Below are 27,936 nucleotides of genomic sequence, written 5' to 3' on the forward strand. Positions count from 1 at the left end.
CCAGAGAATGCAATGTATAGCATAGTATTCATACTGCTGTGGTCCAGGATATGTACTCAGTCAAGTGATCTGTGGTATGTAGTGTACGGCACAGCTTACATTGCATAGTGGCACACTGTAGAATGGGACAGGACATGTAACTTACATTGTAGTTGCATAAATACTGTATATTTGTATCTGTTCTGAAAATAAAACCATCTGGCATATTGTCAGGTTATTTGCAGCCAAAAGACTTTTAATTCTGGAGGAGGGATTTATGATGGGGAATGTCACATTAACTTGATGTTGCCCTTGCCAGCCAAGCCACAAAAAATTCTGCAATCAAAGTGCTTTGCAAAAGGATGTTGGGGCAGCTGTTGGCAAAGTTTGAAGCTGTCAACCTGTCTATGAAGACCATTTTCCACAAGCGACCAATAATAACTACCTGGCAGCACTGCCGCGTTAACAGCATCATTCATTGCTGCTCATCTACAGCAGAAGCAACATGGAAATGTTGTGTTAAGCTATGGAAGGATCCTGCTGCATAATCCAACTACATCAAGGAATTAGAAGCTGCTACCATCTATCATAAGTAAGATTTAGTGCACATGACTCCTGCTGTTCTTCTCTGGGTAACTGCATCTATCTCCTACCTCCACTCTTAACCAGAAAAACGCATTGACTCTTAAATTCTGAATCAATGGTGTATTTATATTTGTGTGTATGTTGACCAGTCCTCACCTCTAGGTGCACTCAGGTTTTGCGACTGTAGCCTGGTTCCTAAGAAACATCCCCCACTATTCATGTGAGCCTTATCAGCTTCTAATTGGGGCGGAGTTGAATGCTCATTTGAGCATCTCCCTATAAATTTAGATCAGTTCATGCGGGGAGATCATTGATGGGGGGCACAGTCTCTGATGGGGGTGCTGCTTCTGATTGAGTGCAGCTTTGAACGAGTGCGAAGCAGTTAAACACAGCAGTTGAACTAAAGCAGGAGAACTTAAGCAGCAGGAAGACACAACAACAACAGCAAGAAACTCTACTGCACGCTGGACAGACTGCAAGCAATCACCCTGGGAAACATCTCTTACATACCTGAGACCCACTCCGTGTACCTTTATATACAATACATCCCATCTTCTCCTTATCATATTACTATCCTCTGTTCCCAAATCTCATTTCTTTACCTCTCTGCTCCACCCCAAAACTAGTATATCTCCCCCTCATTGCTATCATCTCCCTACTACTGCTCTCATCACCTCCCCAAAACGCCTCTTCCACTCCTCCTTCTCATTTTCCTTTCCTCCGTTCCCAAAATCCATTCACTATATCCCTCTGCTCCTCCTAAACAATTGTATATTGTGTCCTCACTGCTTCCTTCACCCCTCTACGGCACCCACCACCTCCTCCTATTACTCCACTCTCCCACTGACCCGAACACCTCCACTAGTAGTTTCTCACGCTCCTGCACATCCCGCTCCCATGCCACCTTTCTCACCCTTCTCCTCCTCCTAGCCGCGGGGGACATCTCCCCGAATCCTGGCCCTCCACCACCTCCCTCACCCGCACAACACCCTCCCGCCTCCACGTCCCGCAGCAACCCCCGCAACTTAGTATCTGTCCCCCTGCTCCCTAAAATCTCCCCCCCCGTTTTCATGTGCACTCCTGAATGCCCGATCGGTGTGCAACAAGCTTACCGCCATCCACGACCTCTTTGTTTCCCGCTCCCTCAACCTCCTGGCGATTACGGAAACCTGGATCCAGCCCACTGACTCTACCTCCCCTGCTGCACTCTCCTATGGAGGTCTCACCTGGACCCACTCACCCAGGCCTAACGGTCGCAAAGGTGGTGGGGTTGGTCTGCTCCTGTCACCGCAGAGCACCTTCCGAGTCCTCCCAAACCCCCCCTCCCTATCCTTCTCCTCCTTCGAGGCCAACTGCATCCGACTATTCTCCCCAACCCCCCTGAAGATTGCTGTGATATACCGGCCTCCTGGATCCATACCCCGCTTCCTGGATGACTTCTCCTCCTGGCTACCCTTCTTCCTCTCCTCTGAGCTACCCACCATCATCCTTGGGGATTTCAACATCCCTGTCAACTTCGACAACCCGGACACATCCCGTCTCCTCCACTTAACCTCCTCCTTTGCACTTGCACAGTGCATACAATCCACCACCCACTCCGACGGAAATATCCTGGACCTTGTCTTCTCCAACCGCTGCGCTCCCCACAACCTCACTAACACCCCCTTCCCTCTCTCTGACCACAACATGATTACCTTCTCTATCTCCTCATCCTCCAACACCCACCCCTCCAAATGTCACACTACTACCAGCCGTAACCTCCGCAACCTTAACCCTGCCCCCCTCCACTCTGCAGCTGATCAACTCCACGACAGCATCCTCCCCCTGTCCTGCCCCGACTTGGCTATGACCGCCTACAACAACGTGCTCTCAACAGCCCTTGACTCACTAGTGCCATAGACGTAAGTGCTCAAATCGCTCACGTAGACTTAAGTGCTCTTAACGACCATAGACGTAAGTGCTCAAATCGCTCCCGTACACTTAAGTGCTCCTAAGTGCCATAGACGTAAGTGCTCAAATCGCTCACGTAGACTTAAGTGCTCTTAACTACCATAGACGTAAGTGCTCAAATCGCTCCCGTAGACTTAAGTGCTCTTAAGTGCCATAGACGTAAGTGCTCAAATCGCTCACGTAGATTAAGTGCTCTTAACTGCCATAGACGTAAGTGCTCAAATCGCTCCCGTAGACTTAAGTGCTCTTAACTGCCATAGACGTAAGTGCTCAAAACGCTCACGTAGACATAAGTGCTCAAATCGCTCTCGTAGACTTAAGTGCTCAAATCGCTCCCATAGACTTAAGTGCTCAAATCGCTCACGTAGTCTTAAGTGCTCTTAACTGCCATAGACGTAAGTGCTCAAATCGCTCACGTAGACTTAAGTGCTTTTAAGTGCCATAGACGTAAGTGCTCAAATCGCTCACGTAGTCTTAAGTGCTCTTAAGTGCCATAGACGTAAGTGCTCAAATCGCTCCCGTAGACTTAAGTGCTCATAAGTGCCATAGACGTAAGTGCTCAAATTGCTCCCGTAGACTTAAGTGCTCATAAGTGCCATAGACTTAAGTGCTCAAATCGCTCTCGTAGACTTAAGTGCTCAAATCGCTCCCGTAGACTTAAGTGCTCTTAAGTGCCATAGACTTGCTCAAATCGCTCCCGTAGACTTAAGTGCTCTTAACTGCCATAGACGTAAGTGCTCAAATCGCTCACGTAGACTTAAGTGCTCAAATCGCTCCCGTAGACTTAAGTGCTCTTAACTGCCATAGACGTAAGTGCTCAAATCGCTCACGTAGACTTAAGTGCTCAAATCGCTCCCGTAGACTTAAGTGCTCTTAAGTGCCATAGACTTGCTCAAATCGCTCCCGTAGACTTAAGTGCTCTTAACTGCCATAGATGTAAGTGCTCAAATCGCTCACGTAGACTTAAGTGCTCAAATCGCTCCCGTAGACTTAAGTGCTCTTAACTGCCATAGACGTAAGTGCTCAAATCGCTCCCGTAGACTTAAGTGCTCTTAAGTGCCATAGACTTGCTCAAATCGCTCCCGTAGACTTAAGTGCTCTTAAGTGCCATAGACTTGCTCAAATCGCTCACGTAGACTTAAGTGCTCAAATCGCTCCCGTAGACTTAAGTGCTCTTAAGTGCCATAGACGTAAGTGCTCAAATCGCTCCCGTAGACTTAAGTGCTCATAAGTGCCATAGACGTAAGTGCTCAAATCGCTCTCGTAGACTTAAGTGCTCAAATCGCTCCCGTAGACTTAAGTGCTCTTAAGTGCCATAGACGTAAGTGCTCAAAACGCTCACGTAGACTTAAGTGCTCTTAAGTGCCATAGACGTAACTGCTCAAATTGCTCCCGTAGACTTAAGTGCTCTTAACTGCCATAGACGTAAGTGCTCAAATCGCTCACGTAGACTTAAGTGCTCTTAACTGCCATAGACATAAGTGCTCAAATCGCTCCCGTAGACTTAAGTGCTCTTCAGTGCCATAGACTTAAGTGCTCAAATCGCTCACGTAGACTTAAGTGCTTAAATCGCTCTCGTAGACTTAAGTGCTCAAATCGCTCCCGTACACGTAAGTGCTCAAATCGCTCCCGTAGACTTAAGTGCTCAAATCGCTCCCGTAGACTTAAGTGCTCAAATCGCTCACGTAGGCTTAAGTGCTCTTAAGTGCCATAGACGTAAGTGCTCAAATCGCTCATGTAGACTTAAGTGCTCCCGTAGACTTAAGTGCTCTTAAGTGCCATAGACGTAAGTGCTCAAATCGCTCCCATAGACTTAAGTGCTTTTAAGTGCCATAGACTTAAGTGCTCAAATCGCTCCCGTAGACTTAAGTGCTCAAATCGCTCCCGTAGACTTAAGTGCTTTTAAGTGCCATAGACTTAAGTGCTCAAATCGCTCCCATAGACTTAAGTGCTTTTAAGTGCCATAGACGTAAGTGCTCAAATCGCTCCCGTAGACTTAAGTGCTCAAATCGCTCCCGTAGACTTAAGTGCTCTTAAGTGCCATAGACGTAAGTGCTCAAATCGCTCCCATAGACTTAAGTGCTTTTAAGTGCCATAGACGTAAGTGCTCAAATCGCTCCCGTAGACTTAAGTGCTTTTAAGTGCCATAGACGTAAGTGCTCAAATCGCTCCCGTAGACTTAAGTGCTTTTAAGTGCCATAGACTTAAGTGCTCAAATCGCTCCCATAGACTTAAGTGCTTTTAAGTGCCATAGACGTAAGTGCTCAAATCGCTCCCGTAGACTTAAGTGCTCTTAAGTGCCATAGACGTAAGTGCTCAAATCGCTCCCATAGACTTAAGTGCTTTTAAGTGCCATAGACGTAAGTGCTCAAATCGCTCCCGTAGACTTAAGTGCTCAAATCGCTCCCGTAGACTTAAGTGCTCTTAAGTGCCATAGACGTAAGTGCTCAAATCGCTCCCATAGACTTAAGTGCTCAAATCGCTCCCGTAGACTTAAGTGCTCAAATCGCTCCCGTAGACTTAAGTGCTCTTAAGTGCCATAGACGTAAGTGCTCAAATCGCTCCCGTAGACTTAAGTGCTTTTAAGTGCCATAGACTTAAGTGCTCAAATCGCTCCCATAGACTTAAGTGCTTTTAAGTGCCATAGACGTAAGTGCTCAAATCGCTCCCGTAGACTTAAGTGCTCTTAAGTGCCATAGACGTAAGTGCTCAAATCGCTCCCATAGACTTAAGTGCTTTTAAGTGCCATAGACGTAAGTGCTCAAATCGCTCCCGTAGACTTAAGTGCTCTTAAGTGCCATAGACGTAAGTGCTCAAATCGCTCCCATAGACTTAAGTGCTTTTAAGTGCCATAGACGTAAGTGCTCAAATCGCTCCCGTAGACTTAAGTGCTCAAATCGCTCCCGTAGACTTAAGTGCTCTTAAGTGCCATAGACGTAAGTGCTCAAATCGCTCACGTAGACTTAAGTGCTCTTAACTGCCATAGACATATGTGCTCAAATTGCTCCCGTAGACTTAAGTGCTCTTAAGTGCCATAGACTTGCTCAAATCGCTCCCGTAGACTTAAGTGCTCTTAACTGCCATAGACTTAAGTGCTCAAATCGCTCTCGTAGACTTAAGTGCTCAAATCGCTCTCGTAGACTTAAGTGCTCAAATCGCTCTCGTAGACTTAAGTGCTCAAATCGCTCTCGTAGACTTAAGTGCTCTTATGTGCCATAGACGTAAGTGCTCAAATTGCTCCCGTAGACTTAAGTGCTCTTAAGTGCCATAGACGTAAGTGCTCAAATCGCTCCCGTAGACTTAAGTGCTCTTAACTGCCATAGACATATGTGCTCAAATTGCTCCCGTAGACTTAAGTGCTCTTAAGTGCCATAGACTTAAGTGCTCAAATCGCTCCCGTAGACTTAAGTGCTCAAATCGCTCCCGTAGACTTAAGTGCTCAAATCGCTCCCGTAGACTTAAGTGCTCTTAACTGCCTTAGACGTAAGTGCTCAAATCGCTCACGTAGACTTAAGTGCTCTTAAGTGCCATAGACTTGCTCAAATCGCTCACGTAGACCTAAGTGCTCTTAAGTGCCATAGACTTAAGTTCTCAAAACGCTCATGTAGACTTAAGTGCTCAAATCGCTCCCATAGACTTAAGTGCTCAAATCGCTCTCGTAGACTTAAGTGCTCAAATCGCTCACGTAGACTTAAGTGCTCTTAACTGCCATAGACGTAAGTGCTCAAATCGCTCCTGTAGACTTAAGTGCTCTTAAGTGCCATAGACGTAAGTGCTCAAATCGCTCCCGTAGACTTAAGTGCTCTTAAGTGCCATAGACGTAAGTGCTCAAATCGCTCACGTAGACTTAAGTGCTCTTAAGTGCCATAGACGTAAGTGCTCAAATTGCTCCCGTAGACTTAAGTGCTCTTAAGTGCCATAGACGTAAGTGCTCAAATCGCTCACGTAGACTTAAGTGCTCTTAAGTGCCATAGACGTAAGTGCTCAAATCGCTCCCATAGACTTAAGTGCTCAAATCGCTCACGTAGACTTAAGTGCTCAAATCTCTCCCGTAGACTTAAGTGCTCTTAAGTGCCATAGACGTAAGTGCTCAAATCGCTCCCGTAGACTTAAGTGCTTTTAAGTGCCATAGACGTAAGTGCTCAAATCGCTCCCGTAGACTTAAGTGCTCAAATCGCTCCCGTAGACTTAAGTGCTTTTAAGTGCCATAGACGTAAGTGCTCAAATCGCTCCCGTAGACTTAAGTGCTCAAATCGCTCCCGTAGACTTAAGTGCTTTTAAGTGCCATAGACTTAAGTGCTCAAAACGATCACGTAGACTTAAGTGCTTTTAAGTGCCATAGACTTAAGTGCTCAAATCGCTCTCGTAGACTTAAGTGCTCAAATCGCTCTCGTAGACTTAAGTGCTCAAATCGCTCTCGTAGACTTAAGTGCTCTTATGTGCCATAGACGTAAGTGCTCAAATTGCTCCCGTAGACTTAAGTGCTCTTAAGTGCCATAGACTTAAGTGCTCAAATCGCTCTCGTAGACTCAAGTGCTCAAATCGCTCTCGTAGACTTAACTGCTTAAATCGCCCCTGTCGACTTAAGTGCTCAAATCGCTCCCGTAGACGTAAGTGCTCAAATCGCTCACGTAGACTTAAGTGCTCAAATCTCTCCCGTAGACTTAAGTGCTCTTAAGTGCCATAGACGTAAGTGCTCAAATCGCTCCCGTAGACTTAAGTGCTTTTAAGTGCCATAGACGTAAGTGCTCAAATCGCTCCCGTAGACTTAAGTGCTCAAATCGCTCCCGTAGACTTAAGTGCTTTTAAGTGCCATAGACTTAAGTGCTCAAAACGATCACGTAGACTTAAGTGCTTTTAAGTGCCATAGACTTAAGTGCTCAAATCGCTCTCGTAGACTTAAGTGCTCAAATCGCTCTCGTAGACTTAAGTGCTCAAATCGCTCTCGTAGACTTAAGTGCTCAAATCGCTCTCGTAGACTTAAGTGCTCAAATCGCTCTCGTAGACTTAAGTGCTCTTATGTGCCATAGACGTAAGTGCTCAAATTGCTCCCGTAGACTTAAGTGCTCTTAAGTGCCATAGACTTAAGTGCTCAAATCGCTCACGTAGACTTAAGTGCTCAAATCGCTCTCGTAGACGTAAGTGCTCTTAAGTGCCATAGACTTAAGTGCTCAAATCGCCCCTGTCGACTTAAGTGCTCAAATCGCTCCCGTAGACGTAAGTGCTCAAATCGCTCCCGTAGACGTAAGTGCTCAAATCGTTCCCATAGACTTAAGTGCTCAAATCGTTCCCGTAGACGTAAGTGCTCAAATCGCTCCCATAGACTTAAGTGCTCAAATCGCTCACGTAGGCTTAAGTGCTCTTAAGTGCCATAGACGTAAGTGCTCAAATCGCTCCCGTAGACTTAAGTGCTCTTAAGTGCCATAGACGTAAGTGCTTAAATCGCTCACGTAGACTTAAGTGCTCTTAAGTGCCATAGACGTAAGTGCTCAAATCGCTCACGTAGACTTAAGTGCTCTTAACTGCCATAGACGTAAGTGCTCAAATCGCTCCCGTAGACTTAAGTGCTCTTAAGTGCCATAGACATAAGTGCTCAAATCGCTCACGTAGACTTAAGTGCTCCCGTAGACTTAAGTGCTCTTAAGTGCCATAGACGTAAGTGCTCAAATCGCTCCCGTAGACTTAAGTGCTCTTAAGTGCCATAGACTTAAGTGCTCTTAAGTGCCATAGACTTAAGTGCTCTTAAGTGCCATAGACTTAAGTGCTCTTAAGTGCCATAGACTTAAGTGCTCAAATCGCTCACGTAGACTTAAGTGCTCAAATCGCTCACGTAGACTTAAGTGCTCAAATCGCTCCCATAGACTTAAGTGCTCAAATCGCCTCTGTAGATTTAAGTGCTCAAATCGCTCTCGTAGACTTAAGTGCTTAAATCGCCCCTGTAGACTTAAGTGCTCAAATCGCTCCCGTAGACGTAAGTGCTCAAATCGCTCCCGTAGACGTAAGTGCTCAAATCGCTCCCGTAGACTTAAGTGCTCTTAAGTGCCATAGACATATGTGCTCAAATTGCTCCCGTAGACTTAAGTGCTCTTAAGTGCCATAGACTTAAGTGCTCAAATCGCTCCCGTAGACTTAAGTGCTCTTAACTGCCATAGACGTAAGTGCTCAAATCGCTCACGTAGACTTAAGTGCTCTTAAGTGCCATAGACTTAAGTTCTCAAAACGCTCCCATAGACGTAAGTGCTCAAATCGCTCCCGTAGACGTAAGTGCTCAAATCGCTCCCGTAGACGTAAGTGCTCAAATCGCTCCCGTAGACGTAAGTGCTCAAATCGCTCCCGTAGACGTAAGTGCTCAAATCGCTCCCGTAGACGTAAGTGCTCTTAAGTGCCATAGACGTAAGTGCTCAAATTGCTCCCGTAGACTTAAGTGCTCTTAAGTGCCATAGACTTAAGTGCTCAAATCGCTCCCGTAGACTTAAGTGCTCTTAAGTGCCATAGACTTGCTCAAATCGCTCCCGTAGACTTAAATGCTCTTAAGTGCCATAGACTTAAGTGCTCAAATCGCTCTCGTAGACTTAAGTGCTCAAATCGCTCTCGTAGACTTAAGTGCTCAAATCGCTCTCGTAGACTTAAGTGCTCAAATCGCTCTCGTAGACTTAAGTGCTCTTAAGTGCCATAGACGTAAGTGCTCAAATCGCTCCCGTAGACTTAAGTGCTCTTAAGTGCCATAGACTTAAGTGCTCAAATCGCTCTCGTAGACTTAAGTGCTCAAATCGCTCTCGTAGACTTAAGTGCTCAAATTGCTCTCGTAGACTTAAGTGCTTAAATCGCCCCTGTAGACTTAAGTGCTCAAATCGCCCCTGTAGACTTAAGTGCTCAAATCGCTCACGTAGACTTAAGTGCTCAAATCGCTCTCGTAGACGTAAGTGCTCAAATCGCTCCCGTAGACGTAAGTGCTCAAATCGCTCCCGTAGACGTAAGTGCTCAAATCGCTCCCGTAGACGTAAGTGCTCAAATCGCTCCCGTAGACGTAAGTGCTCAAATCGCTCCCGTAGACGTAAGTGCTCAAATCGCTCCCGTAGACTTAAGTGCTCTTAAGTGCCATAGACGTATGTGCTCAAATTGCTCCCGTAGACTTAAGTGCTCTTAAGTGCCATAGACTTAAGTGCTCAAATTGCTCCCGTAGACTTAAGTGCTCTTAAGTGCCATAGACTTAAGTGCTCAAATCGCACCCGTAGACTTAAGTGCTCAAATCGCACCCGTAGACTTAAGTGCTCAAATCGCTCCCGTAGACTTAAGTGCTCAAATCGCTCTCGTAGTCTTAAGTGCTCAAATCGCTCCCGTAGACTTAAGTGCTCAAATCGCTCCTGTAGATTCATTCAGTGCTGACTGGTCTTCAGCTTCACGGATCCAGCCATTGGATTTTTTGAAGATCGTTTGGGATCTTTTCTGCTCACACTATAGACTGTATTTTGGTCTAGTGCCCAATCACCTATAGTCACTAGAGATGAGCGAATCGAAGTATCCGAAGTGGAATTCGAGTCGAATATCGGAAAAATTTCGATTCGTGCCGAATCCGAAAAACAGCCTAATTCGGACGCGCGAATCGAAATTTTTCCGAAAATGGCGGCTGACATGTGCGGCGACGGAGCGGGGATGTCGGGGAAGGCGCGCAGACAAGGCGCGCTGCCCCATAATGCATTCCTCAACGACATGTGATCGCATCAGCCAATCAGCAGCCAGCCAGCCAGCACTGTGTAATGGTCGAGGTATATATAGCGGCCATTTTGGAAATCTTCATTTGCCTGCAGTCATTGAACAGAGGCAGACCGCTCTGTACTAGGGACAGGGACAGAGTTAGGGCCACAGAAACGAGAATTGGGGACAGAGAGAAGTTACTTAGGGACAGAGAACCATTACTCAGGGACACAGACTTGTTAATGAGGGCCACAGAATCGTTATTTAGGGACAAAGAAACGCTAGTTAGGGCCACAGAATTCATACTCAGGGACAGACAGAATTTTCACTCAGTGCCAGAGAATTGTTACTTAGGGCCACAGAAACGTTATTAGGGCCACAGAATTTTTACTCAGGGACAGACAGAATTGTTACTGAGTGCCAGAGAATTGTTACTCAGGGACAGACAGAATTGTTACTGAGTGCCAGAGAATTCTTACTCAGGGCCACAGAATTCATACTCAGGGACAGACAGAATTGTTACTCAGGTACAGACAGAATTGTTACTGAGTGCCAGAGAATTGTTACTCAGGGACAGACAGAATTGTTACTGAGTGCCAGAGAATTGTTACTCAGGGACAGACAGAATTGTTACTGAGTGCCAGAGAATTGTTACTCAGGGACAGACAGAATTGTTACTGAGTGCCAGAGAATTGTTACTCAGGGACAGACAGAATTGTTACTGAGTGCCAGAGAATTGTTACTCAGGGACAGACAGAATTGTTACTGAGTGCCAGAGAATTGTTACTCGCACAGACACAAAATTGTTACTTGCACAGACACAGAATTGTTACTCGCACAGACACAGAATTGTTACTCAGGGCCACAGAATTCATACTCAGGGACAGACAGAATTGTTACTGAGTGCCAGAGAATTGTTACTCAGGGACAGACAGAATTGTTACTGAGTGCCAGAGAATTGTTACTCAGGGACAGACAGAATTGTTACTGAGTGCCAGAGAATTGTTACTCAGGGACAGACAGAATTGTTACTGAGTGCCAGAGAATTGTTACTCGCACAGACACAAAATTGTTACTTGCACAGACACAGAATTGTTACTCGCACAGACACAGAATTGTTACTCAGGGCCACAGAATTCATACTCAGGGACAGACAGAATTGTTACTGAGTGCCAGAGAATTGTTACTCAGGGACAGACAGAATTGTTACTGAGTGCCAGAGAATTGTTACTCAGGGACAGACAGAATTGTTACTGAGTGCCAGAGAATTGTTACTCGCACAGACACAAAATTGTTACTTGCACAGACACAGAATTGTTACTCGCACAGACACAGAATTGTTACTCAGGGCCACAGAATTCATACTCAGGGACAGACAGAATTGTTACTGAGTGCCAGAGAATTGTTACTCAGGGACAGACAGAATTGTTACTGAGTGCCAGAGAATTGTTACTCAGGGACAGACAGAATTGTTACTGAGTGCCTGAGAATTGTTACTCGCACAGACACAAAATTGTTACTTGCACAGACACAGAATTGTTACTCGCACAGACACAGAATTGTTACTCAGGGCCACAGAATTCATACTCAGGGACAGACAGAATTGTTACTGAGTGCCAGAGAATTGTTACTCAGGGACAGACAGAATTGTTACTGAGTGCCAGAGAATTGTTACTCAGGGACAGACAGAATTGTTACTGAGTGCCAGAGAATTGTTACTCAGGGACAGACAGAATTGTTACTGAGTGCCAGAGAATTGTTACTCAGGGACAGACAGAATTGTTACTGAGTGCCAGAGAATTGTTACTCGCACAGACACAAAATTGTTACTTGCACAGACACAGAATTGTTACTCGCACAGACACAGAATTGTTACTCAGGGCCACAGAATTCATACTCAGGGACAGACAGAATTGTTACTGAGTGCCAGAGAATTGTTACTCAGGGACAGACAGAATTGTTACTGAGTGCCAGAGAATTGTTACTCAGGGACAGACAGAATTGTTACTGAGTGCCAGAGAATTGTTACTCGCACAGACACAAAATTGTTACTTGCACAGACACAGAATTGTTACTCGCACAGACACAGAATTGTTACTCAGGGCCACAGAATTCATACTCAGGGACAGACAGAATTGTTACTGAGTGCCAGAGAATTGTTACTCAGGGACAGACAGAATTGTTACTGAGTGCCAGAGAATTGTTACTCGCACAGACACAAAATTGTTACTTGCACAGACACAGAATTGTTACTCGCACAGACACAGAATTGTTACTCAGGGCCACAGAATTCATACTCAGGGACAGACAGAATTGTTACTGAGTGCCAGAGAATTGTTACTCAGGGACAGACAGAATTGTTACTGAGTGCCAGAGAATTGTTACTCAGGGACAGACAGAATTGTTACTGAGTGCCAGAGAATTGTTACTCGCACAGACACAAAATTGTTACTTGCACAGACACAGAATTGTTACTCGCACAGACACAGAATTGTTACTCAGGGCCACAGAATTCATACTCAGGGACAGACAGAATTGTTACTGAGTGCCAGAGAATTGTTACTCAGGGACAGACAGAATTGTTACTGAGTGCCAGAGAATTGTTACTCAGGGACAGACAGAATTGTTACTGAGTGCCAGAGAATTGTTACTCGCACAGACACAAAATTGTTACTTGCACAGACACAGAATTGTTACTCGCACAGACACAGAATTGTTACTCAGGGCCACAGAATTCATACTCAGGGACAGACAGAATTGTTACTGAGTGCCAGAGAATTGTTACTTAGGGACAGACAGAATTGTTACTGAGTGCCAGAGAATTGTTACTCAGGGACAGACAGAATTGTTACTGAGTGCCAGAGAATTGTTACTCGCACAGACACAAAATTGTTACTTGCACAGACACAGAATTGTTACTCGCACAGACACAGAATTGTTACTCAGGGCCACAGAATTCATACTCAGGGACAGACAGAATTGTTACTGAGTGCCAGAGAATTGTTACTCAGGGACAGACAGAATTGTTACTGAGTGCCAGAGAATTGTTACTCAGGGACAGACAGAATTGTTACTGAGTGCCAGAGAATTGTTACTCGCACAGACACAAAATTGTTACTTGCACAGACACAGAATTGTTACTCGCACAGACACAGAATTGTTACTCAGGGCCACAGAATTCATACTCAGGGACAGACAGAATTGTTACTGAGTGCCAGAGAATTGTTACTCAGGGACAGACAGAATTGTTACTGAGTGCCAGAGAATTGTTACTCAGGGACAGACAGAATTGTTACTGAGTGCCAGAGAATTGTTACTCGCACAGACACAAAATTGTTACTTGCACAGACACAGAATTGTTACTCGCACAGACACAGAATTGTTACTCGCACAGACACAGAATTGTTACTCAGGGCCACAGAATTCATACTCAGGGACAGACAGAATTGTTACTGAGTGCCAGAGAATTGTTACTCAGGGACACCTAATCGTTGAATTAAATAGTATGTCAGACAACATGCAGAGGAGTGGCAGAGGAGGCAATGTTTTAGGAGCGAGCAGACGTGGCAGCAGAGGAAGGGGTCGAGGCAGCAGTATTCGCAGCCAGAGGCCAGTGCTCCCGGTGTCATCCAGCGGTCGTGTCTCCACCGACAACCCTGCCGTCATTGATTGGTTGGCTCGGTCGTCTTCCTCTTCCCAGGTCACCTCTGACACCTACAGCCAACGGTCGGTGGGTACGTCAGACACAACCGTTAGTTGGCATGGCCCGGGACCAAGCCCACTGAAATCACGTGTCCTCTACCTGCCCCTGTCCTTTGCTGTTCCCTCACCAAGCGAAGTATCGCATGCTGTGGGCTCAGCCCCACTGTACAGTGAGGAAGAGCTAACAGAGGGCGGTCAGGAACGGGGGGAGACATCGGCCTTTTCAGCAGCCAAGCGAACAAGTACTGGCGAGGAGAGTGGCTCGGTAGCCGGTCTAGAGACAGGTCTGTCTCCTGACCCAGACGCAGCCGAGGGGGCTAGTAGTGAGGCGGAGACCCTACTTGATGATGAGGAGGTTGATCGCACTTGGCAGCCTCGTCGTCATCAGGCAATTTCTTCCGCATCATCAGGAGAAGAGGGTGGCAGCTTGGCAGCGAGCAAAACAGTCGGTGGGTTGCCCAGGAGACAGCAGCAGGGTCGCATCAGTGTCAGTGGAGCCAAACGTCCACGGAGTAGAGCACCAGCTCCACTGCAGCCTACCACCACGGCCAGTAGTGGTGCCGGTGCGCACGGAGGAAGTAGCAGTCAGCCAGTGAAGAGTAGCGGGGGCAAAGTTTCCTACTCGGTGGTGTGGCAATTTTTCCTCAAGCCGCCCGAGGAAGTAAACGTAGCCGTATGTCGACTATGTGGCCAGAAATGCAAGCGTGGCCAGGGGGCCCATGTTGGGACTACAGCGTTGCGTCAGCATATGCAGCGTCACCATTCGGTGGCCTGGGAAAACCGTGATAAACATACGGCGGTTCTGCCTGCCCCAGCCCCCGCTCCATCACCCGCTCCGTTACTTGCTCCGTCACCCGACGTCGTCAATCGCCCTCTATCAGCCAGTCAAGGCTCCAACACCTCTGCTGAGGGGAGTTGTCGCTCATTGGCATCTTCCGCTCGTTCAGATGCTCCTTCTCCTGCTACTCCTCTTCTCGGATTCCGTCAACAGTCTTTCTTGGAATCCGTATCCAAGAGACAACAGTTTGCGAGCACGCACCCGACGGTGCAAAAGCTGAACGTCCTCCTGTCCAAGTTGCTGGTGCTGCAGTCCCTCCCTTTCCAACTGGTGGACTCAGCACCTTTCCGAGAAATGATGGCTTGTGCCGCGCCGCGGTGGAGAGTGCCAAGCCGTCATTTCTTTGCCCAAAAGGCAGTGCCAGCCCTGCATTCACATGTAGAAGAGATGGTGGGCCAGTCTTTGAGCATGTCGGTCTCTGCCAAAGTGCACGGCAGCGCCGACGTGTGGAGCTGTAACTACGGTCAGGGACAGTACATGTCATTTACGGCCCACTGGGTGAACGTGGTGCCGGCACAGCCGCACCAGCAACTTGGACAGGTCACGACGCTTTTGCCTCCACGTTTGCACGTCCTTGGTCCAGCAAGCATGTCCGCCTCTACCACCTCTTTTTCCGCCGTGTCCTCAGCCGCCACCCCCGTGCCAAGTCCCATTACCCGACCGGCATATCACATGTGCAGGGCGCAACGGTGTCACGCTGTGCTGCACCTGGTATGCCTTGGCGAACGTAGTCACACAGGGGAGGAACTGCTGAGTGTAATGAACAGAGAAATCGACAGATGGCTGTCTCCGCGCAAACTAAAAATCGGAACCATGTTGACTGACAACGGAAAGAACATGGTGTCTGCTCTGCGTCAAGGAAGGTTGTGCCATGCGCCATGCATGGCTCACGTGTTCAATCTGGTTGTCAAGCGGTTCCTAAAATCCACCATCCCACTGCAAGACATCCTTAAAATGTCACGTAAACTGTGCATGCATTTCAGCCATTCCTACACCGCAAAGAACACCCTCATTGAGCTGCAGCGGCAGAACGGAATTCCACAGCATCGCCTGATCTGCGACGTTGCAACAAGGTGGAATTCAACCCTACACATGTTAGACCGCCTTTACGAGCAGCGAAAGGCCATCACCGATTTCCTGATGTTACAAGCGGATAAAGGTACTCCCCTGTGTAACTTAGATGTCAGCCATTGGCAGCTCATGCGTGACACCTGCCGCTTGCTCAGGCCCTTTGAGGAGGCCACGCTATTCGTGAGTCGGCAGGACTATGGGATGAACGACGTCATTCCTCTGTTGCACGTCCTGGAACAAATGCTGTTAACAATGGCTGGTCAGGGTGCGGTAGACGTGGCGCACAGATCTCAACGCCACATGACCCCTGTGGGGGCAGGACAGGAAGAAGAGGAGGAGGTAGAGGAGGACATTTGTGCTCAGGAATTATTGAGTGAAATGGGTGGTTTTTCCACTCAGCGGACAGGAGTGGAGGAGCAGGAGCATCTGGTAGAGGAGGAGGAGGAGGAGACAGAGGACCCAGACGCACCGTGGCAGTATGCTGTGGAGATGGAGGCAGGGAGTCCCTCGCATTCCTTGGCACAAATGGCCCATAGCATGCTCGGTTGCTTGCGTAGCGACAGCCGAATAATAACCATCAGACAGAGGGATGACTTTTGGCTGTCCACCTTGTTGGACCCTCGCTACCGGTCCAAAATGGTGGCCTTTTTCACACCTGCTGAGAGGGAGGCCAAAATTACGTACTATAAAAACCACCTATGTAGTCAGTTGGTCTCTGCCTTTGTGCGCCAACGTCCATCCTCAGACACTGTGGGCCCTGTGCGCTCGCGTTCCGCTGGCATGGCAGCAGGGGAGGGGTGGGGTGGTAGGAGCAGTGGCAGCTCCACCAGCAGCGGCTGCCTCAGTCTGCAGTCGATGATGAGTAGCTTTCTTCACCAGCGCAGTGAGGAAACTACTAACCAGCCGCAGCAGCAGCAGCATCAGGTGGACCTGGAGCAGGAGCTCAAACAACAGGCTTGGGCCTACTTGGACAGCACCCTGCCAACCGAGGTAGACAATCCCCTTGACTACTGGGCAACGAAACTTGACCTTTGGCCCCAACTAGCTGAATTTGCCCTTGAAAGGCTGTCATGCCCGGCCAGTAGCGTGGCATCGGAGCGCGTGTTTAGTGCGGCAGGAGGTATTGTAACTCCGCGGAGGACACGACTGTCCACCCAAAGTGTGGAGAGACTCACGTTTGTGAAAATGAATCAGGCGTGGATTAGTCTGGATTTCAAACCACCAGTTCCTGACACAACTGACTAAATCCGCCATGAATCATGCCTCAAACATGTGCCACTTTCAGGTCTCCTCACACTGCTGGTGTGTTAAATTTTTTGACATAGGGTGCAGGCAGATTACGGGCCTCACATAGCTGCTGCCAGGCCCCTAATCTGCCATGGGCCCCTATATACCGCCTCCTCATGCTGCTGCCAAGTCCAGAGTCTCTCATGGGTCCCTGTACGGCCTCCCATTGCTGCTGTCTCCATCGCCACACTCTGCTGCCATGTGCCACTTTCAGGTCTCTTCACACTGCTGGTGTGTTAAATTTTTTGACATAGGGTGCAGGCAGATTACGGGCCTCACATAGCTGCTGCCAGGCCCCTAATCTGCCATGGGCCCCTATATACCGCCTCCTCATGCTGCTGCCAAGTCTAGAGTCTGTCATGGGTCCCTGTACGGCCTCCCATTGCTGCTGTCTCCATCGCCACACTCTGCCATGTGCCACTTTCAGGTCTCTTCACACTGCTGGTGTGTTTAATTTTTTGACATAGGGTGCAGGCAGATTACGGGCCTCACATAGCTGCTGCCAGGCCCCTAATCTGCCATGGGCCCCTATATACCGCCTCCTCATGCTGCTGCCAAGTCCAGAGTCTCTCATGGGTCCCTGTACGGCCTCCCATTGCTGCTGTCTCCATCGCCACACTCTGCTGCCATGTGCCACTTTCAGGTCTCTTCACACTGCTGGTGTGTTAAATTTTTTGACATAGGGTGCAGGCAGATTACGGGCCTCACATAGCTGCTGCCAGGCCCCTAATCTGCCATGGGCCCCTATATACCGCCTCCTCATGCTGCTGCCAAGTCTAGAGTCTGTCATGGGTCCCTGTACGGCCTCCCATTGCTGCTGTCTCCATCGCCACACTCTGCTGCCATGTGCCACTTTCAGGTCTCTTCACACTGCTGGTGTGTTTAATTTTTTGACATAGGGTGCAGGCAGATTACGGGCCTCACATAGCTGCTGCCAGGCCCCTAATCTGCCATGGGCCCCTATATACCGCCTCCTCATGCTGCTGCCAAGTCCAGAGTCTCTCATGGGTCCCTGTACGGCCTCCCATTGCTGCTGTCTCCATCGCCACACTCTGCTGCCATGTGCCACTTTCAGGTCTCTTCACACTGCTGGTGTGTTAAATTTTTTGACATAGGGTGCAGGCAGATTACGGGCCTCACATAGCTGCTGCCAGGCCCCTAATCTGCCATGGGCCCCTATATACCGCCTCCTCATGCTGCTGCCAAGTCCAGAGTCTCTCATGGGTCCCTGTACGGCCTCCCATTGCTGCTGTCTCCATCGCCACACTCTGCTGCCATGTGCCACTTTCAGGTCTCTTCACACTGCTGGTGTGTTTAATTTTTTGACATAGGGTGCAGGCAGATTACGGGCCTCACATAGCTGCTGCCAGGCCCCTAATCTGCCATGGGCCCCTATATACCGCCTCCTCATGCTGCTGCCAAGTCCAGAGTCTCTCATGGGTCCCTGTACGGCCTCCCATTGCTGCTGTCTCCATCGCCACACTCTGCTGCCATGTGCCACTTTCAGGTCTCTTCACACTGCTGGTGTGTTAAATTTTTTGACATAGGGTGCAGGCAGATTACGGGCCTCACATAGCTGCTGCCAGGCCCCTAATCTGCCATGGGCCCCTATATACCGCCTCCTCATGCTGCTGCCAAGTCTAGAGTCTCTCATGGGTCCCTGTACGGCCTCCCATTGCTGCTGTCTCCATCGCCACACTCTGCCATGTGCCACTTTCAGGTCTCTTCACACTGCTGGTGTGTTAAATTTTTTGACATAGGGTGCAGGCAGATTACGGGCCTCACATAGCTGCTGCCAGGCCCCTAATCTGCCATGGGCCCCTATATACCGCCTCCTCATGCTGCTGCCAAGTCTAGAGTCTGTCATGGGTCCCTGTACGGCCTCCCATTGCTGCTGTCTCCATCGCCACACTCTGCTGCCATGTGCCACTTTCAGGTCTCTTCACACTGCTGGTGTGTTTAATTTTTTGACATAGGGTGCAGGCAGATTACGGGCCTCACATAGCTGCTGCCAGGCCCCTAATCTGCCATGGGCCCCTATATACCGCCTCCTCATGCTGCTGCCAAGTCCAGAGTCTCTCATGGGTCCCTGTACGGCCTCCCATTGCTGCTGTCTCCATCGCCACACTCTGCTGCCATGTGCCACTTTCAGGTCTCTTCACACTGCTGGTGTGTTAAATTTTTTGACATAGGGTGCAGGCAGATTACGGGCCTCACATAGCTGCTGCCAGGCCCCTAATCTGCCATGGGCCCCTATATACCGCCTCCTCATGCTGCTGCCAAGTCTAGAGTCTGTCATGGGTCCCTGTACGGCCTCCCATTGCTGCTGTCTCCATCGCCACACTCTGCTGCCATGTGCCACTTTCAGGTCTCTTCACACTGCTGGTGTGTTAAATTTTTTGACATAGGGTGCAGGCAGATTACGGGCCTCACATAGCTGCTGCCAGGCCCCTAATCTGCCATGGGCCCCTATATACCGCCTCCTCATGCTGCTGCCAAGTCCAGAGTCTCTCATGGGTCCCTGTACGGCCTCCCATTGCTGCTGTCTCCATCGCCACACTCTGCTGCCATGTGCCACTTTCAGGTCTCTTCACACTGCTGGTGTGTTAAATTTTTTGACATAGGGTGCAGGCAGATTACGGGCCTCACATAGCTGCTGCCAGGCCCCTAATCTGCCATGGGCCCCTATATACCGCCTCCTCATGCTGCTGCCAAGTCTAGAGTCTGTCATGGGTCCCTGTACGGCCTCCCATTGCTGCTGTCTCCATCGCCACACTCTGCTGCCATGTGCCACTTTCAGGTCTCTTCACACTGCTGGTGTGTTAAATTTTTTGACATAGGGTGCAGGCAGATTACGGGCCTCACATAGCTGCTGCCAGGCCCCTAATCTGCCATGGGCCCCTATATACCGCCTCCTCATGCTGCTGCCAAGTCCAGAGTCTCTCATGGGTCCCTGTACGGCCTCCCATTGCTGCTGTCTCCATCGCCACACTCTGCTGCCATGTGCCACTTTCAGGTCTCTTCACACTGCTGGTGTGTTAAATTTTTTGACATAGGGTGCAGGCAGATTACGGGCCTCACATAGCTGCTGCCAGGCCCCTAATCTGCCATGGGCCCCTATATACCGCCTCCTCATGCTGCTGCCAAGTCTAGAGTCTGTCATGGGTCCCTGTACGGCCTCCCATTGCTGCTGTCTCCATCGCCACACTCTGCTGCCATGTGCCACTTTCAGGTCTCTTCACACTGCTGGTGTGTTAAATTTTTTGACATAGGGTGCAGGCAGATTACGGGCCTCACATAGCTGCTGCCAGGCCCCTAATCTGCCATGGGCCCCTATATACCGCCTCCTCATGCTGCTGCCAAGTCTAGAGTCTGTCATGGGTCCCTGTACGGCCTCCCATTGCTGCTGTCTCCATCGCCACACTCTGCTGCCATGTGCCACTTTCAGGTCTCTTCACACTGCTGGTGTGTTAAATTTTTTGACATAGGGTGCTGGCAGATTACGGGCCTCCCATTGCTGCTGCCAGACATGTAATCTGCCATGGGCCCCCGTACCGACTCCTCATGCTGTGACGTTGCAACAAGGTGTAATTCAACCCTACATATGTTAGACCGCCTTTACGAACAGCTAAAGGCCATCACAGATTTCCTGATGTTAAAAGCGGATAAAGGTACTCCCTGTGTAACTTAGATGTCAGCCATTGTCAGCTCATGTGTGACACCTGCGCTTGCTCAGGCCCTTTGAGGAGGCCACGCTATTCGTGAGTCGGCAGGACTATGGGATGAATGAGGTCAAATCGGCCATGGGCCCCCGTACCGCCTGTTCACGCTGATGCTGGTCCCACAGTGTGACCTGGGTCCCTGTACGGCCTCCCATTGCTTCCACTCTGCCATGTGCCACTTTGAAATCTCCTCACACTCCTGCGGTTGTCCATTTTGTCATAGGTTGCTGGCAGATTACAGGCCTTCCATAGGTGCCACCAAGCCCCATATCGGCCATGGGCCCCCGTACCGCCTGGTCACGCTGCTGCTGGGCCCACAGTGTGACCTGGGTCCCTGTACCGCCTCCCATTGCTCCCACTCTGCCATGTGCCACTTTCAGGTCTCCTCACGCTCCTGCTGGTTTCCATTTTGTCATAGGTTGCTGTATGGCCTCCCATTGCTGCTGCCTCCACCGCCACACTGTGGCTCCAAACACTGGTTTTGGCCCCGTGACTGGCCAAAGGAGTGAAGTGTGCAGTGATTCTAAGATCGACGGCACTCATCTGCATGTCATACTGACAGACAGTATTATTTCTCTTCCCCAGCAGACTCCAAGGGCATTTAAATTAAAGGTACAGTGTTCTGCACTAATATTAAGTCTCTCTGAAGCCTAGAAACACCCTTTTTTAAGTTAAATTCACAGCGAATTTATTCGACTCGAATCGAATATTGTCCACGAATTCGCCGAATCAGTCGAATCGAATTTTTCATTTCTTCGCTCATCTCTAATAGTCACCTTTAGGTGACACTTTTACTTGCACCTCAATATTGTTTTATTATGCTGTTTTATTCTATTGTATTTTTGCATAAAGATGTCTATATGTCCTAAACATAACATTTTAGCGCTGCACCTTGCTTTATTTTGATTACTCTGGAGGTTTATATGGTGCCTTTTTGGTGTTCAGCTGCTATTTTCTCCTACCTATTTATCATTTTACCTTAGCGCTCACTTACCCTGCGATTTACTGTTCTGATATTACCTATTTTAAAGTTGAGCTGCTACTTTGTAGTTTTGCACGATGACTGATATATTTGAAATTAGGTCTTTGAGACCAATGATACCTGATGATGTGTTCACCATAAATCAAGACACAGATGACATTAAGGGATTGTTTATACAGTTACGTAATATGACCTCAGCTGAGGTCAGGACACTTTGGGATATTTCTTTCTTGGATAGGTATGTTAAAGAACATTTGGTTCCCTGCTCATTGAGATGGGACATTCCCCCGGAAACAGGGGATGTCAATAGCGCATCCGAATGGTTCCAGTATTTTAACTCTGCTGGGTTGGATTTATTAAAATTTTGAATTTTACGTAAAAGGAAGAAATTAATTTATTTAGATGGAGAGATTAACAATATACGGGATAAACTCACCCCGTTTAAGGAAAAAGAAGAGTATAGATCAGAATCAGACAAACTTAAATCTTTCCTGGAACATATTGAGAAAGAGCAAAAAATCAAAAAACGTAGGAAATATATACGTGAGCATAAATATTATGCAGAGAATAAGGTTTTTAAGTGGCAAACAACTAATGATGAAACAGCTACAGTTTCCCCCCACCAATGGAGGTCACTTCATATATACCTAAACCACCCAAGAAAAAGAATGGATGGAAGGGTCCCACCCAATATCATCCCAGGAAATTTAGTCAGTACCAATCACCTGTGAGAACACAGCCCAGAAACAATATACAAACATTTAATCGTTTTGAACCATTACAATTTATGCCCGATGAAAATATAGGTTCTAGGAATTGTGAATGGTATCAGGGTTACAGGAATAATCAATTTAAAAAACCTGTTCACTATCTCAATAATAAACCCACTCATAACTATAATAATAAAGGGAATACATATTATGATTCCCCTGTGGGAAATCATGGGGCATCATCAAGAGACGATAATTGGAGGTCATCTGGTCCCAGAATATATAATGAACAGGGAAGACACCAGTATGATTCACCATGTGGCACTAATGCCTATTTTCCTCCTCCACCCAACAATCCTAGACACCAGGGAGATAACTTTAAACCTACCCTGGTGCATTTTTTAGGAGAAGGGAATACACGCAAGAGAAGCGCTTGAGCAGAGGACAAAGGGGAGGTAAAAGGGTCAACAAACCCAAAAAAGAGGAAAACGTATACGAGGGAAAGGCATTTTTAATCTTAGTGGAAAACAACTTACATCCCAAGAAATTGGTTTATTAGACAAAGGATTAAAATTTGCCCCTTATAACAAACTTGATACGTTTCACACATTTATTGATGTGCATAGATTTATTAGGTCTATATCATTAAAACGACATTTCTTTCAGAATCCCATTACCAGAAATGCATCCAGCACCACTACCTATTCTAATCTGCGTAATGCATCCCTAATCAACCCCCCTCCACAAGCTCAAGGCTATATAAATGTGTTTAAGGAAACGGTTCTTAACCACTTGCCGCCCAGCCACTGTAGATATACGGTGGCAGGGCGGCACTCGCAGGCAAAACCACGTTTTAAAACGTGTGTTTTGTAAACAAATAGGGGGCGCGTGCGAGGCGCACCGCCGCCCTATCTGTCCCGCCGATCACCGCCGCAGATGTGAGTCGCCGGGTCACAGCCGGTCCTTAGCGGCTGTTTCCCGGCGATCGGCAGCAAACAGTGACAGACAGCACAGCTGCAGTAGCTGTGCTGTTTGTCACTTCCCTGTCAGCTCGAGGATGAGCTGATCGAGAAAGAACAGTTTCTCTTTCTCGATCAGCCTTGTCCCGTCCAGTACACACCCCGCCCCCTAGTAAAACACTCCCCTCACTCCTATAACCCTTCCCTGCAAAATAAAGTTAACCCCTTCCTCCCAATTGCCATTAGTACAGTGTCAGTGTTTTTCTTTTTGCACTGATCACTGTATTAGTGTTTTTGGGGATGTCAGTGACCCCAAGTCAGTACCCCCCAATGTCAGAATGTCCGCCGCAGTCCTGCAGTCCCGCCATAAGTCGCTGGTCGCTGCCATAAGTCCCTGATCGCCGCCATAATTCGCTGATCACCGCCATTATTAGTATAAAAAAAAACCTAAAAATCCAAGTATCTTTCCCGCCATTTGTAAACGCTATAACTTTCACGTAAACCAATTAATTTACACATATTGGGTTTTTTTTTCAGCAAAGACATGTCGCAGAATGCATTTTGGCAGGAATTTATGACTAAATTTGATTTTTGCATTTTTTTTTACTGGACATGTTTTATAGCAAAAAGTCCAAAATATTGTTTTTTTTCCCTCAAAATTGTCAGCCTTTTACCACCGAAAGAAAGCTCAATTTGTGGGGAAAAAAAGGATGTAAATTTCATTTATGTACCGTATTGCATGACCGCGCAATTGTTTGTTAAACTAGCGCAGCGCTGTATAGCAGAAAAATGGCGTAAATTGCAGTATTTATACCATAGTTTGTAGACGCTATAACTTCCACACAAAGCAATCAATATACACTTATTGGGAATTTTTTTACCAAAAACATGTAGCAGAATACATTTTGGCCTAAATTTATAACCAACTTTGAGTTTACTATATATTTTTTATAGCTGAAAGTAAAAAATATTGTTTTTCTTCAAAATGTTTGGCCTTTTTTTGTTTATAGCGTGAAAAATAAAAAGCGCACAATTGATCAAATTACACCGAAAGAAAGCTCTATTTGTGTGAAAAAAAGGACGTAAATTTCGTTTGGGTGCAGCATTGCATGACCGCGCAATTATCAGTTGAATTAGTGCAGCCCCGAGTAGCAAAAAGAGGCCTGGTCATTAAGGGGGGTAAATCCTCTGGTGCTCAAGTGGTTAAAGACCTGGCTGCTGTTAAAATAAAAAACTACAAGCGTAACCATGGGATTTCAACAGCTATAGATTCCCTCCTTGATCGGAAGGACTTAGTTACTGTATAAGGCCCACTGATAAGGGAGGAGGGGTGGTAATAATGGATAAAGAAATTATACTAAAGAGGTGCACAATATCCTTAGTGACACTGATACATACCGTCCCCTGTTAAAAGATCCTTTAACTAGCTGCCGACCGCAGATAGCCGAATGACGGCTGCACTGCGGCCGGCCAGTTCTGGGTGGACGTCATATGACGTCCGCCCAGAACGCGCCCTCCTGCGCGCCCCAGGGGGCGTGCACCCGGCGATCTCCGTGATCGCTGTGTCCTACGGACACAGCTGATCACGTGATGTGGTAAAAGGCCAATCACAGCGGCCTTTTACCACGTGATCAGCGGTGTCCAATGACACGCTGATCAGAGGGAAATGCAAGTGCCGGTTCTCGGCTGCACTTTCCTCACGCTGTCAGATCGTGAGGAAAGTACTGCCAAGAACCGGCAGTTGTCAGAGCGGGGATCGGCACCGATCATCAGGGCACTGATGATCAGTGCCCTGATGATCGGTGCCCAGCAGTGCCACCCGCAAGTTCCGCCCACCTGTGCCCAGCAGTGCGCCCAGTAGCTCCGCCCACCTGTGCCCAGCAGTGCACCCACCTGTGCCACTCTGCAGTGTCACACACCTGTGACCAGAAGTGCCACCTACCTGTGCCCACCAGTGCCACCCACCTGTGCCCACCCACCTGTGCCCACCAGTGCCACCCACCTGTGCCCACCCACCAGTGCTGTCCACCAGTGCCACCCACCAGTGCAGCCCAGCAGTGCTGCCAGTCAGTGCCACCATTCAGTGCCCAGCGGTTGTGCCAGTCAGTGCCGCCAGTCAGTGCCCAGCAGTGATGCCAGTCAGTGTCGTCTAGCAGTACCCATCATCAGTGTCACCTATCAGTGCCGCCTATCAGTGCTGCATATTAGTGCCGCCTATCCGTGACACCTCATTAGTGCTGTCTATCAGTGCCGCCTATCCGTGCCACCTCATTAGTACTGCCTATCAGTGCCCCTTAGTGCTGCCTATCAGTGCCCATCAGTGCCGCCTATCAGTGCCCATCAGTGCTGCCTCATCAACGCACATCAGTGAAGGAGAAAAATTACCTGTTTGAAAAATTTTATAACAGAAACAAAGAAACTTTTTTTTTTTTCAAATTTTTTGCACTTTTTTTATTTATAGCGCAAAAAGTAAAGCGCCCAGTGGCAATTAAATACCACCAAAAGAAAGCTCTATTTGTGAGAAAAAAATGATCAAAATTTCATATGGGTACAATGTTGCATGACTGCGCAATTGTCAATCAAAGTGCGGCAGCGCTGAAAGCTGAAAATTGGCCTGGTAAATAAGGGGGTATAAGTGCCTGGTAGGCAAGTGGTTAAGTATATATAAGAAATCTCTTAAGGACATTATTAACAAGGGATATCAAGATAAGATAATCAATAAGAAGGAGAAAGAATTTTTGTGCCCTTCTGCCCCTAGATTACCAGTTATGTACATTCTCCCGAAGGTACATAAAAATCCATTAAATCCACCTGGCAGACCCATCATTAGCGGGATTGGGTCTTTGTGTTCCAGGGCTGGGCAATACATTGACTACTTTCTACAGCCTTTGGTACAGACAACTCCTTCTTATCTTAAGGACACGAAGCAGGTTCTACAGGATATTAGATGTCTTTCTTTGGATAAGGATACATTTTTAGTAACAGCTGATGTTACATCCTTATATGCCAGTATTAATCACTCTCAAGGTATGCAAGCGGTTGAATTTTATTTGAAAGAATCTGCTATGTCTGTTTTACACCAAACTTTTATTCTTACTCTTTTAGACTTTGCCATGACCAGAAACTACTTTTGGTTTGATGGTATTTTTTATCTGCAGACAAGGGGCGTGGCTATGGGAGCAAAATTCGCTCCCAGCCTGGCCAATCTGTTTATGGCCAGGTGAGAGGAAGATGTTATATACGCCAGAGATTGGCCAGAGCTTGTTTTCTATAAGCGATATATAGATGACATTCTGCTCTTTTGGAAAGGAGATGAACAAGCACTAGTGAATTTTTTTGGGACTCTCAAGAACAATACTCTAAACATTAGACTCACCTACGAGTATAGTAAAACCAACATAAACTTTTTGGATTTAACATTGATGAATTTGAATGGGACTGTTGCGACCTCTTCCTTTTTTAAGGAAACAGATCGCAACAGCTACATCCCCACTAGTAGCTGCCATCACCCATTGTGGCTCTCTAATGTACCTAAAGGTCAATTTCTCAGAATTAGAAGAAATTGCACTTCCTTGGACACCTACCATACACAGGCCTCTGCTCTGAGAAACAGATTTATTGAGAAAGGATATGAACAATCTCATTAGAGATGAGCGAATTATTCAAAAATTCGATTCGGCTGATTCGCCGAATTTGCGGGAGAAATTCGATGCAAATTTATTTGCCGCGAATTTAACTTATTGAAAGGGTTTCTAGGCTTCAGAGAGCCTTTATATTAGTGCAGAACACTGTACCTTTAATTTAAATGCCCTTGGAGTCTGCTGGGGAAGAGAAATAATACTGTCAGTCAGTATGACATGCAGATGAGTGCCGTCGATCTTAGAATCACCGCACACTTCACTCATTTGGGCAGTCACGGGGCACGACGAAGAAGAAGAAGAAGAAGAATGAAAAGAAGAATGAAAAGAAGAAGAGGAAGAATGAAAAGAAGAAGAAGAAGAATGAAAAGAAGAATGAAAAGAAGAAGAAGAAGAATGAAAAGAAGAATGACAAGAAGAAGAATGACAAGAAGAAGAAGTAGAATGAAAAGAAGAAGAATGAAAAGAACAATGAAAAGAAGAAGAAGAAGAATGAAAAGAAGAATGACAAGAAGAAGAAGAAGAATGACAAGAAGAAGAAGAAAAATGAAAAGAAGAAGAAGAAGAAGAATGAAAAGAACAATGAAAAGAAGAAGAAGAAGAATGAAAAGAAGAAGAAGAAGAATGAAAAGAAGAATGACAAGAAGAAGAAGAAGAATGACAAGAAGAAGAAGAAGAAGAAGAAGAATGAAAAGAAGAAGAAGAAGAATGAAAAGAAGAAGAATGAAAAGAAGAGAAGGAATGAAAAGAAGAAGAAGAATGAAAAGAAGAATGACAAGAAGAAGAAGAAGAATGACAAGAAGAAGAAGAATGAAAAG

The 27,936-nt window shown here is 47.3% G+C and overlaps 1 protein-coding gene across 1 annotated transcript in view; it reads left to right on the forward strand.

Moving 5' to 3' along the window:
* Window positions 1–27,936, forward strand: part of LOC149463799 (uncharacterized) — a 122,275-nt gene that overhangs the window by 4,072 nt on the left and 90,267 nt on the right. Inside the window, exons 2-3 of the mRNA XM_089674686.1 lie at window positions 26,399–26,507; window positions 26,586–26,621. Coding sequence (XP_089530812.1) covers window positions 26,399–26,507; window positions 26,586–26,621 — 145 coding nt within the window. The remainder of the gene's footprint in view (window positions 1–26,398; window positions 26,508–26,585; window positions 26,622–27,936) is intronic.

Source organism: Staurois parvus, unplaced genomic scaffold (assembly GCF_062004578.1).
Source record: "Staurois parvus isolate SC_StPar_1 unplaced genomic scaffold, SC_StPar_1.0 ptg000151l, whole genome shotgun sequence".
Lineage (NCBI taxonomy): Eukaryota > Metazoa > Chordata > Amphibia > Anura > Ranidae > Staurois > Staurois parvus.